General features: G+C 64.1%; 2 protein-coding genes and 2 non-coding genes across 9 annotated transcripts in view; all 4 read right to left on the bottom strand.

Annotated features, from left to right (window-relative positions):
- Window positions 1-218: 218 nt before the first annotated feature.
- Window positions 219-4,368, bottom strand: NOP56 (NOP56 ribonucleoprotein). The gene is made up of 12 exons (XM_066548830.1): window positions 4,335-4,368; window positions 4,043-4,132; window positions 3,669-3,783; window positions 3,433-3,594; window positions 3,070-3,268; window positions 2,626-2,813; window positions 2,397-2,548; window positions 2,100-2,200; window positions 1,779-1,927; window positions 1,444-1,565; window positions 734-871; window positions 219-607 (listed from the first exon to the last, which is right to left on the bottom strand). Exons 1-12 carry the CDS (start codon window positions 4,335-4,337, stop codon window positions 353-355), a joined length of 1,674 nt encoding a protein of 557 aa, XP_066404927.1. The 5' UTR covers window positions 4,338-4,368; the 3' UTR covers window positions 219-352.
- LOC136556359 (small nucleolar RNA SNORD57) lies at window positions 941-1,009 on the bottom strand. Its single transcript, XR_010783664.1, has one exon. It is a non-coding gene; the product is annotated as a small nucleolar RNA SNORD57 (small nucleolar RNA).
- LOC136556360 (small nucleolar RNA SNORD56) lies at window positions 1,639-1,710 on the bottom strand. The gene has a single exon (XR_010783665.1). It is a non-coding gene; the product is annotated as a small nucleolar RNA SNORD56 (small nucleolar RNA).
- A 753-nt stretch (window positions 4,369-5,121) lies between the features above and the next one.
- Window positions 5,122-12,155, bottom strand: part of DCTN1 (dynactin subunit 1) — a 69,681-nt gene continuing 62,647 nt past the window's right edge. For 4 of the 6 annotated variants that reach the window (XM_066548825.1, XM_066548822.1, XM_066548824.1 and 1 more), the window contains 10 exons: window positions 11,303-11,434; window positions 11,061-11,189; window positions 10,252-10,394; window positions 9,776-9,942; window positions 9,399-9,413; window positions 8,647-8,780; window positions 7,746-7,935; window positions 6,680-6,756; window positions 6,356-6,445; window positions 5,122-5,450 (listed from right to left, as the gene is read on the bottom strand). In XM_066548825.1, coding sequence (XP_066404922.1) covers window positions 5,313-5,450; window positions 6,356-6,445; window positions 6,680-6,756; window positions 7,746-7,935; window positions 8,647-8,780; window positions 9,399-9,413; window positions 9,776-9,942; window positions 10,252-10,394; window positions 11,061-11,189; window positions 11,303-11,434 — 1,215 coding nt within the window. In that variant the 3' untranslated portion in view covers window positions 5,122-5,312. The remainder of the gene's footprint in view (window positions 5,451-6,355; window positions 6,446-6,679; window positions 6,757-7,745; window positions 7,936-8,646; window positions 8,781-9,398; window positions 9,414-9,775; window positions 9,943-10,251; window positions 10,395-11,060; window positions 11,190-11,302; window positions 11,435-12,155) is intronic. The other 2 variants (XM_066548823.1, XM_066548828.1) reach the window with 1 other exon arrangement.

Raw genomic sequence — 12,155 nt, 5'->3', positions numbered from 1 at the left:
GGAGCAGGACAGGAGGGGTCAGCAACAACCTCAGCCCTTTATTGGGGTTTGGGCAGCCCTGCGCTGCACAGGCAGGGGGGACAGGGCCTGGGGACAGCCCCACACAGCCCAGGCCCCAGGGAAGGGGACACAGACACAGCCTGGGGCCAGCCCCACACAGCCCAGGCCCCAGGGACAGGGGTGGCAGTTCCACTCTGTAAGGCACAGTCCAGGCCCAGAGGGACCCAAGTGGCCACGGTGCCACAGGGCACAGCTGGGGCCACCGCGGGAGCGGGCGAGTGGCCACTCCTGGCGCCTGCCTGTCCATCAGTCTGTCTGTCTGTCAGTCCGTGTGCTGACTGAGCTCTGCTCCCTAATCCTCCTCTGAGTCCCGAGCCACTGCCTTCTTCTTCTTCTTCTTTTTCTTCTTCTTTTCCTCTTCCTCCTCCTCCTCCTCCTCCTCCGCCTCAGGTTCTACCACGACTTTCCTTTTCTTCTTGGGCAAGGGCTCCTCCTCTTCCTCCTCCTCCTCCACCCCGTTCTCCTCAGGCTCTGCCTCTGCTTCTGACTCCTCTGGCTGCTGCTGCTTCTTCTTTTTCTTCTTCTTCTTGGCCCCCACGTCGTTCTCCTGTGGGGAGCCCCACATCAGCTCTGCCCCCACCATCCCTGCCCTCATGGGGCACAGAGACCCCTCACCCCCCAGCATCAGGAGCACCCAGGGCCCCCCAAAAGGCTCGCACCCCATCCCCCTCACCTCCATCTCCATCACTGAGTTCTCTGCTGCCTCCTCAGCGGCTGCTGCCAGCGCCTCCAGCCGCCGCTTCTCCCTCTTCTTCCTCTTCTTCTCCTTCTTCTCCTGCCTCCTCTTCACCTCAGCCACCACCTCGTTGGCCTGGGGACACACAGGGGGACGTGAGCCAGGGCAGGGTCCCAGGGTTTGTCCCCACGCCTGGCCCTGGTCGGATCAGACTCATTAAATCAGTCTTTGGCCTCCACAGTGGGTCAGGATGGCACAGTGACATCACCTCCGACACAGGCCCTCACCTTCATCCCCCAGCACCTCAGCATCACCTTCCTCACCTCAGCATCACCTTCCTCACCACAGCATCTCACCATCACCTTCATCCCCCTAATCACCACAGCATCATCTTCATCCCCCCAGCACCTCAGCATCATCTTCATCACCTCCACCGCCTTCACTGCCCCCACACCTCCCATTCACAATCTCCCTCTCCTGGTACCTCACTACTGCCATCTTCATCTCCCCCAGGACCTCACCTCCATCATCTTCATCACCCCAACGCTTCCATCATTTTCATCCCAGCACATCACCTTCATCACCTCACCTCCATCTTCATCTCCCTCAAGACCTCACCTCCTCCATCTCCATCTCTCCCACTGCCCCCATTTGTCACCCTCACCGCTTTTCTTCATCCCTCAGCATCCCCTCCTCCTCCTCCTCACCTCCACCACGGCCTCCTTCATCACCTCCAGGTTCTTGCGGGGCGGCTCCCCAGTCTCGTAGAAGGCCAAGCGCTCCTCCACCTGCTCCCGCAACTTGTCCCCAAAGACACTGGTGGGGACCTCTGTGGGGAGGGGACAGGGGGGGGCTCAGCACTGCCCCTGCACCCCCAAACCCCCCCGAGTGCCCCCCGCGCTCTGCTCAGCCCACAGGAGTCACCATTCACGGGGGTGAGATGCTGTTGACGAAAAATGTTCCCATCACGGCAGAGCGGCCCCCAGTGCCCTCCCTGCGCCCACCCGGGCACCGAGTGCCAGTGCCCCCCATCTGTGCCCACCTGAGAAGCAGTCGATGCGCGAGGCAATGGTGCACTTGTTGGCCAGGTAGCGCGAGATGCGCCCCTTGTTCTTGGCGGCCGCGCGCCCGATGAAGGTGGAGTGGAAGATGAGGCCGTACTTGGGGGTGTTCCCCCGCGTCTTCAGCGCCCTGCGAGTGCCCAGGGTGGGGTCAGGACCCCCGAGTGCCACCCCCACGCCCGGACAGCCCCTCCCCAGCCCGCCGCGCTCCGGGGGTCGCTCAGAGCGGGGCCGGCTGCTCACCCCCAGCGAGTCACAGCCACAGCCCTGAGGCCGCCATCACCGCGACCGCCCTGGGGTACCTGAACAGGGCCTTCTCTGCCCCCAGGATCTGCACCGTCGAGGCCGGGTACTTGGCCAGGTTGGTCAGGCTGCCAGCGTGCGAGATGAGGCGGGCACCCACCTGGGGGACAGCACGGGGGGGGGTTACAGGAGGCTCTGAACCCCCCCAAGGGAGCAGGGAGTCCCCACAGGCCGGGGATCAGCAGTGGAAGTGTCAGCAGCACGACTCAGTGGATTGACAGATTCACTCTGACATCATCTCCGCGGCTGGGGAGGGCTCTCTGGGGACACTCTGGGGACACTCTGGGGACACTCACCACCTCCCCGATGAGGGCTGACAGGCTGGGGGCCACCTGGCTCATCTTGGAGCGCAGGTACTCCTGCAGCCCCTTGCGGTAGTCGGACAGTGAGATGACGCGGCGCGAGAAGCTCTCGATGTTGATGAGGTCCAGGGGGGAGATGTCCATGCCTGGGGGTGGCACGGGCTCAGTGGCAGCACTGGGCACGTGGCCAGGACCCCCCTGAGCCCCCGAGAGCCCCCCTCACCCATGGAGGAGCGGGAGGCCTCCAGGATGGCCTGGGCCTTGGCGCTGTCCATGACGATCTCCTCCAGCCCCTCCAGGCTCTCCTCGCTCAGCTCCCGGCGGTTCCCGATGAATTTGGCCACCCGGCAGTACATGGAGTTCTCGGGGACGATCTTGATCAGCTCGGGGAAGTGGTACCCGTACCACTCCCTGCGGGGACAGGACACGGTCACTGCTGCCACCCGGGCCCCACCCCAGCTCGGGGTGTCCCCAGGCCACCCCACCACGTTCCCCATGTCCCCCCTGGTCCATGCCATGGCCCTGAGGCCCGGCCAGTGTCCCTTGGGGAGCTGCTGTCCCTCCCCGGTCTGTACAGGCGGCTGGAGCAGCAGCAGCTGCCTGTGGTAAGCATGGGGAGGGAGGGGACCCCAAACCCTTTAAACCCCCAAAATCCGTCCCCACGGACCGGACACGCATGGAGAAGGTGTTGATGTCCTTGTCCAGCTGGTCCAGCAGGCTGATGGACTGGATGATCATGTTGTCCACCCGGTGCACGTTGAACTTCACCTTAGCCCGGGAGTAGCTGTGCCCGAGCCCCAGCTGGGCCTTGGCCGCCGACTGCGCCGTGAGGCCCCGGACCAGCGCCGGGAAGTGCAGCCGGATCCCTGCGGGGACACGGGGGGACAATGGTGCCACCGCATGGACACTGAGCTGCCACCACGTGCGACCCCAGGGACACCTCACAGCCACGGCACCGGGTCCGCCCCACTCCTCACCCCTCCCGGGTGAATCCCAGGACCCCGGAGATGTCCCCTCTGTCCCCACTCACCTCGCATGAGCTCGGCCACGACGCCCCCGGTCTGGCACTGCACCCCCAGCTCCTCCAGCACGGCCGCGCCCATCTTGGCATCGCCCACCCCCAGCACCACCTTCTTCCTCTTGGGGGGCAGCGCCGTGTCCAGCAGCAGCCGCAGGTCCTCGTGCAGGACTCCTGCGGGACAGGGGGGGCTCAGCGCGGTGCCCGCGGGAGGGGGGTCCCGGTGTCCCCGGCCCCGCCGCGCTCACCCTCGGACACGGCGTTCATGTTCTCCAGCGCGCTCTGCGCCGAGCGGAACGGCGAGAACGCCACGAGCTTCACCACGTTGTGGAACTTGCCCAGCGTGAGGACGCTCTCCTCCACCTGCAACCGGGGACAACCGGGGGCTCCGGTCACGGGGAACGGCACCGCGCCCCCCCCGCCGGTTCCCCCCCGCCTCCCCGGTCCTTCCACCTCTCTCCATCCCCGCTCCCGGTGTGTCCCCTTTTGCCCTCACCTCCCTGATCCCCGTTCCCGTCCTTCCCCACGCCGTTCCCGTCCTTCCCCACGCCGTTCCCGCCTCCCCACGCCGTTTCCCTCCCGTTCCTCCTCGTCCCCGCTCCCGCCGTTGCCGGTGCGGTACCTGCGGTAGCAGCAGGCCGATCTCCTCCACCTCCCGCACGGCGAACAGCGCGTACCCGGCCGCATGTTCGAACAGCACGTGCAGCAGCACCTGCGGCACCGAGGGCTCCGCTCACCGGGGGCGGCACCGGGGCCGCGCTCCCGCCCATCCCCGCACCCGCCGCCCCGGCCCGATGCGGCTCCCCCGGCCTCCCGCCGGTCCCGGCCCGTCCCGATGCGGTCCGAGGGGGCTCCTGGGTCCCTCCCCACTCCCGATGGCGGCGGATGCGGCCCGGGCCCGTCCCCTCACTCACCATCGTCCTCCTGCCGCCGCCGCCGTCCGGAACTGACGCGCTGTCCCCGCCGGAACCCCGTCTCCTCCCCTCTCCACCAATCAGCGCCCACTGCGCCCCGCCCTCCACCAATCACCGCAGGCCGCCCTCGGTGGGCCCGCCCCGCAGCCAATCAGGCAGAGGATTGACTAACCCAGCCCCCTCGGCGGCACCTACCAATCAGAGCCGGGAGGGGGCGTTCCCTCCCGCCTTTTCCTGCGCGCCGGCCAATGGGAGCCCTGCGCGCGCGAGCCCCGGCCCCGCCCCTTCCCGCGCTGGTCGGCGCGCGCGCGGCCGCACGTGGCGAGACCCGCCCCCCCCCCAATGTCCCCGCGGTGCCACCCCCGGACCCCCAATGGCGCCGCGGTGCCACCCCGGACCCCCAATGTCCCCGCGGTGCCACCCCCGGACCCCCAATGGCGCCGCGGTTCCGCCCCCGGGGCGCCCGGAGCTCTCCCGGTCCCCTCCTGGGACCCTCAGTGCCCTCCAAGTGTCCCCGCGGTCCCACCCGGGACCCCCAAATGTCTCCCGGTGCCACCCTAGGATCCCCAAATGTCGCCGTGGTTCCATCCTGGCGCTCCCTGTGACCCCCCCGGGGTTCTCCGTCCCCTCCCGGGACTCCCAGTGCCCCTCTCGGATCCCTCCTGTGACCCCCGGTCCCCTTTTATGCTCCCCCGTGTCCCACCCGAAGCCCCTCGTGTCCCTTCCCGTGTCCCCTCCCGTGTCCCCCGCAGTGTCCCCGCCCGGTGCCCGGTGCCAGGCGCAGGCAGCGCGTCCAGGGAAGTTTTATTGGATGCCAGGAGCGCGGGGTCCCGGGGGTCCCGGGGGGTTCCGTAGTGTCCGAGAGCAGCGCGGGGGATCCCGGGAAGCGGCTCCGGCTCCCACCGCGAGCGGGGCCGGGCTGGGGGGAACGGAGGGGTCCCGAGGGAGGGGAGAGCGGGCCGGGGTCCCTCGGGGCTGTCAGGCCACGAAGTGCTGGCGGAGGTGCTGGAGCAGGTCCGGGGTGAGCAGCACCCGGTGCGCCTGGCCGTGCCCCGGGGCGCACGGGATCGTCACCCGCCCGCACAGCGCCGGGCCCTGCGCCTGCTCCTGCTTGGCCTGCGGGGACAGCCACGCGCTCAGTGTCCCCAAGGCGGTGGGACCTGGGGGTGCTGCTGGGGTGGGGCAGGGCGTCCTCACCCGGCCCATCCCTGGGAGTGGGAGATCCCTCGGGATTGGAGTTTGTCAGAACAGGGGGTGCCTCGAAACTGGGGATCAGGAGCAGGGCTCCCTTGGGATGGATTGGGGCTCATCAGGAATGGGAGTTCCTTGGGATTGGCGTCCCTCAGGTCCTGGGGATCCCTTGAGAATGGGGTCCCTCAGGGTTGGGGTCTCTCGGGAATAGGGTTTTTGTGACTGGTGACTCTTGGAATTGGGGTTCCCTCAGAACTGGGGATCCCTTGAGATTGGGGTCCCTCAGCATTGGGGGTTCCTTGGGACAGGGGTCCCTCAGAATCGGGGTTCCCTCAGGAATGGGGATCCCTCAAGGGATCCTTTGGGATTGGGGTCCCTCGGGAATGGGAGTCCCTCGAGATTAGGGGATTCCTTTGGGATTGGGGTCCCTCAGGAATGGGAGTTCCTTGGGACTGGGGTCTCTCAGGACTTGGAACTGGGGGCCCCTCAGGAATGGGAGTTTTTGTGACTGGCATCTCTTGGAATCAGGGTTCCCTCAGGAACGGGAGTCCCTCGAGATTGGAGTCCCTCAGGACTGGGGGGGTTCCTTGGGATCCCTCAGGATTGAGGGGTTCCTTGGGACTGGGGTCCCTCAGGATTGGGGGTTTTTGTGGCTGGTGTCCCTTGGAATTGGGATTCCCTCAGGAATGGGGATCCCTCGAGATTAGGGGACTCCTTTGGGATTGGGGTCCCTCAGGATTGGGGCTCTCAGAGCTGGGGGGTCCCTCAGGATTGGGGTCCCTCAGGATTGGGGTCCCTCAGGACTGGGGTCCCTCAGATGGGGCTCTCACCTTCAGGAAGGAGGAGGACGGGAAGGTGCCGAAGGTGGTGGAGACGCCGGCGCCCGGCTGCTGCTGAACCATCTCCCGCAGCGTGTCGTCCTGGGGGCACAGCAAGGTCACCCCAAAACCCACCCCGGGGGGACCCTCCTCACCCACCCTGGGCAGGAATCAGAGGGGTCAAACCCCACTGTTTTGGGAGGGGAACGGGAATGGGAATGGGCAGCACCTTGTCCCCTCACTGCCACCAGGTGCCACCAACCCCAGCCTGGGGGCTGGAGGGCTGGGCTGGGGGTGCCACCAGGTCCCCCCATGCTGGAGAAGACCCTTCCTCACCTTCAGGGCGTCGATGGAGTTCTTGAGGGCGCAGAGCCGGGCCGTCTGCTCCAGCAGCCGCGCCGAGGAGCTCCTCGCTGCAAACAGCGGGAAGGGAGGGATGGGCGGGGGGACACGGACACAGCTGAGCACTGTGACCCCTCAGGCTGGCACCCCTGGGTTCTGGGGGGTTTGATCTCCTCAGGCTGGCACCAGGTGGGTTCTGGGGGGCTGGACTTCCTCAGGTGGGTACCAGCTGGGTTTTGGGGGGGTTTGACCTCCTCAAGTTGGTACTGGGTGGTTTTTGGGGGGTTTGATCTTCTCAGGCTGGCACCAGGTGGGTTTTGGGGAGTTGGACCTCCTCAGGTTGGTTCTGGGTGGGTTTTGGGGGGTTTGACTCCCTCAGGCTGGTACCAGGTGGGTTTTGGGGGATTTGATCTCCTCCTCAGGTTGGTACTGGGTGGTTTTGGGGGGGTTTGACTCCCTCAGGCTGGTACCAGGTAGGTTTTGGGGGATTTGATCTCCTCCTCAGGTTGGTACCAGGGGATTTCAGGGGGTTTGACCTCCTCAGGTTGGTACCAGGTGCATTTTGGGGGGTTTGACCTCCTCAGGTTGATACTGGGCAGGTTTTGGGGGGGTTTTACCTCCTCAGGCTGGCACTGGGTGGGTTTTGGGAGGTTGGACCTCTTCAGGTTGGTACCAGGTGTGTTTTGGGGGGGGTTTGACCTCCTCAGGCTGGTACCAAGTGGGTTTTGGGGGTTTTGATCTCAGGTTGGTACCAGGTGGGTTTTGGGGAAGGTTTGACCCCCTTGGATTTGTACCAGGGGGATTTCGGGGCTTGGGGCTGAGCCACCCCAGAGCAGCTCATCCCCTGGACGCTGAGCCATGTCCCCAGCACACCAATGGCCTTGAGGGGGACAGGGACTGTCCCTCAAGCCAAACACCCCAGAGCTGCTGGCAGAGCAGAGCCCGCCCCGCAGCGAGCCCTGCTGCGGTTGGCACATGGCTGCCAGTCCTGCGGGCACAGGGACAACACAGAGGTGCCACAACCCCCCCAGATCCCAAGGAACACTTTTGTAGAACCTACTGGATTTGCTCTGCCTCATGTCCAGCACCTTGGCGTTGGCGCTGAGCTGGTAGAGGGTCTCCAGCAGCTGCGTGGTCTTGCGGTAGAGGCTCTGCGTGGGCAGCGCCTCGGGCGGCCGCTCCCGCGCCACGGCCACGCGCGGCACCTGCAGCGGCGCCAGGCTGGCCAGCTCCAGCTTCATCTGGGCACCCTGGCACCATGGGAAACGGGGAAACACCGGGGAGAGGTGGGAAATGGGTGAAACGCTGCTAAGGACAGCAAGGGTGGGAGCAGCGATGGGCCCCGTGGGGGTTCCTCGCATGTGGGGCTGGTTGGATTTAATGAGCTGCTCCATCCCATCCGTTACAATTAATATCCATTAGAATAGTTGGTTAATTGGGTTATCTGCTGCTGTGCCCCATGGGTGGGGTGTTCATTAATCAATCAAACAATCAATCAATCAATCAATCAGGTTGTGCCAGTGGCATCTGCACCGAGGGGACAGGGCTGGCAGGGACATCGGCAGCACCCCCAGTTCCACCAGCAGCTCCCAGTGCTGACCCTGCTCTCAGCCCCAGATGAGAGCCTGTTCTCCAGCTCATCCCATATCCCACAGGGATCACATCCCACGGGGATCAAATCCCACAGGGATCATATCCCGCAGGGATCACATCGCACCCAGATCGCGTCCCACGGGATCATGTCCCACGGGAATGCCATCCCAAAGGAATCCCATCCCACAGGGATCCCATGCTATGGTGATCCCATCCCACAGGGATCCCACCCCACATGGATCACACCCCACAGGGATCCCATCTCACATGGATCCCATATCCCACATGGATCCCATCCCACATGGATCACATCCCACAAGGATCCTCTCCCACCCTGACCCCATCCCACAGGATCCCATTCCCCCAACCTTGAGCAGGTTGTTCTCATTCTTGAGGTGTTTCAGGGAGAGCTGCAGGGCGTCGATCTGCTGCAGCAGGAGGGGAGAGTCCTTCACCTGCACGGGGCCAGAGCCACCTCCCGGCACCTGCCCGGCACCAACACCTGCACGGGGACACTGCCATCAGGGACGCTGCCATCAGCACTGCCATCAGCGCTGCCACCCCTGTCACCAGCACAGGGCATTGCCATCAGCACTGCCACCCCTGTCACCAGCACAGGGCACTGCCATCGGCGCTGCCACCCCTGTCACCAGCACAGGGCACTGCCATCGGCGCTGCCACCCCTGACATCAGCACTGCCACCCCTGTCACCAGCACAGGGCATTGCCATCAGCACTGCCACCCCTGTCACCAGCACAGGGCACTGCCATCAGCACTGCCACCCCTGTCACCAGCACAGGGCACTGCCATCAGCACTGCCACCCCTGATGGTGCCACAGGGCACTGTCACCAACACGTGGCACCTCCCTGGAGAAGTCCCAGCAGCTCCCAGTGCCCCTTCCCAAGGCTCTCCAGCTGTGGTCACCCCTCTCCACATCCACCACAGTTCCATGCTCATCCCTCCCTTCCCAGGCCCCCTGGAGCCACCAGGGCTGGCAGCCTCTGAGCAGGACCTGGATCCTTCCCTGGCTCCCAAAGGGAGCTGAGTCCCAGGGTTTGGGGGTCCTGGGATTTCATTTCCCCCCCATGCACTGGGGCTGCATGCAGGGTGTGTCCGTACCTCGCTGCTGTTCCTCTGCAGCACAGGGAGAGGGGCCAGGAGAGACAAGAAAAATCAGGATTAAAGCCCCGGGTTGGGTGGGAGAGGAGCTGTGCCTGGAGCAGCTCTGGGCTCCCACAGCCTCATCTGGGACTGAGCCCGTTCCCAGCAGCTGGGAGCGACCCAAGCAGGGCCCCTGCAATGCTGCCCCAGAGCCAGGGGCTCGGCAAGGACCTCCCAGGCTGCTCCTGCTCCTTTGGGAATGAGAATCCCAGCAGCATTCCTGGGAGCCAGGGCTGGAGTGTGGGAGAGGCTGCGGCTCCGTGGGAGCACCGTTCCCAAATTCCCGGTCACACCCCGTGGCAGGAGGACACCCCGGCCCCGCTCCTGTCACTCACCCCCGGCGATGCCGGACACGATGGAGGCCACGCCCGAGGGCGGAGCCCCCCGCAGCCCCTCGATCGTCCTCTTGGACTGGTTGTTCAGGCGCTGCTTCAGCTCCACCTTCTCCGACTCCAGCTGGTCGATGTCAGCCTGGAGAGCGTCCATGGTCTCCTCAAACTCCCTGGGAAGAGCACACGGAGGGAGGGAGGTGTGAGGCCAGGGATGCCGCTTGGCCAGGACTCCTGATCCTGCCCCTCCATCCCTTGTCCCCAGTCCCTCTCCAGCTCTCCTGGAGCCCCTTCAGGGCCTGGAGGAGGCTCTGAGCTCTCCCTGGGTCCTTCTCTTCTCCAAGTGAACATTCCCAGCTCTCCCAGCCTGGCTCCAAGCAGAGGGAACCCAGCTCTTGGATTTCTGGTGGGCTCTGGAATTCCGTGGCTTCCTCTGGATGAGCTCCACCAGCTCCACACCCCCAGCCCCGTTCCAAACTCACTTCTCTTTCTTTTTGAGCAGTGTCTGGGTCTCGTCCAGCTTGGTCTGGATCTTCTCCACGCGGTCGTCCGCGTCCTTGGACGCGCTGTCCAGCTTCTTCTCCAGCAGGCTGAGCCTCACGTTGGCCTCGCTGAGCTCCTCACCCTGGACAGCCAGGGTGGGAATCAGGGAGCTGGGGGAGCCCCCAGATCACCAGCACCCATGGGTGGAACCCAGAACAGCTCCTCAGAGCCCCCAGATCACCAACACCCACAGCTGGAACCCAGAACAGCTCCTCAGAGCCCCCAGATCACCAACACCCACGGGTGGAACCCAGAACAGCTCCTCAGAGCCCCCAGATCACCAGCACCCACAGCTGGAACCCAGAACAGCTCCCACCCTGAGCACCCCAGAACACGGTGGGGGCAAGATCTGGATGGCAGCACCACCCTGCCCATGGGGAAAACATCCCCAGGAGATCTGGATGGGGCTTGGGACCAGCATCTCCATAGGCAGGAAGCCAGCAGGAGTGTGGAGGTGAATCCCACAGCAGCCAGGAAGGTGGGGATGGGTGAGGGACAGGCAGGGATGGGTGAGGGACAGCAGGGATGGGAGAGGGACAGGCAGGGATGGGTGAGGGAGAGGCAGGGATGGGTGAGGGACAGCAGGGATGGGTGAGGGACGGCAGGGATGGGTGAAGGAGAGGCAGGGATCAGAGAGGGACAAGCAGGGATGGGAGAGGGACAGCAGGGAGAGGCAGGGATCAGTGAGGGACAGCAGGGATGGGTGAAGAGGAGCCAGGAAGGCAGGGATCAGTGAGGAACACCTCACCTTGATCTTGAGGGACTTCTTCAGCTCCTTGATGACCGTCTCCCTGTCCTCCAGCTTCAGCCCCAGCCCCTCAGCATCCGTGATCTCTGCCCGCAGCGCGGCCGCCCGGAGCTCTGCCGGTGGCGTGGGCTGGACCAGTGGGACAATCAGGATTTTAGGAAGAATCCAAGACAGCCCAGCTGCCCAGCTCTCTGTGCTGGTCACCCAGAGCCTGCTGGTGACCAGAACAGAGCCCAGCCCACCTTGCTCTGCGGGCGGTCGGCGTCGTACTCGCCCTCCTGCATGGCCGTGGCCATCTTGTTCATGGTGGCCATGAGGATGCTGCAGGACTGGCGCAGGCACTCGTAGGGATTGATGCCCTGGGAGCCGTAAATCTGGGAAGGACAGGAAGGAGCTGGCTGCTGGCCCTGGGCTGGGCTCACAGCCTCAGCCCACATCCCACAACTGGTGTCTCCCTCTGATGATTAAGGATGTTCCTCTGATGATTAAGGGTACTCCTCTGATGTTTAAAACGTCCCTCTGATGTTTAAGATGTTCCTCTGATGGTTAAGGATGTTCCTCTGATTTTTAAGGATGTGCATCTGATGTTTAAGATGTCCCTCTGACATTTAAGGATGTCTCCCTGATGTTTAAGGGTGTCCCTCTGATTTTTAAAATGTCCCACTAATGTTTAAGATGTTCCTCTGCTTTTTAAGGATGTCCCTCTGGTGTTTAAGGATCTCTCCCTGATGTTTAAAATGTCCCTCTGATGTTTAAGGGTGTCCCTGTGATGTTTAAATGTCCCACCTGGGAGTGGTGGGAAGGGTGTCCCACCTAGGAATGGTGAAGGATGCCCAGCCTGGGAATGTTGAAGGATGTTCTAGCTGGGAATGGTGGAGGATGTCCCAGCTGGGAATGATGAAGGATGCCCACCTAGGGATGCTGAGAAGGATGTCCCCCCTGGGAGTGGTGGGAAGGGTGTCCCAGCTGGGAATGGTGAAGGATTTTCCACCTGCAACTGGTGGGAAGGATGTCCCAGCTGGGACTAGTGGGAATCATGTTCTCCCTGGGAATGGTGAAGGACGCCCAGCTAGGGATGCTGCAGGATGCCCAGCT

Source organism: Molothrus aeneus, chromosome 4 (genome assembly GCF_037042795.1).
Source record: "Molothrus aeneus isolate 106 chromosome 4, BPBGC_Maene_1.0, whole genome shotgun sequence".
Lineage (NCBI taxonomy): Eukaryota > Metazoa > Chordata > Aves > Passeriformes > Icteridae > Molothrus > Molothrus aeneus.
The sequence above is the reverse complement of the archived record's forward strand: the minus strand, read 5'-3'. Positions and strand labels throughout refer to the sequence as shown.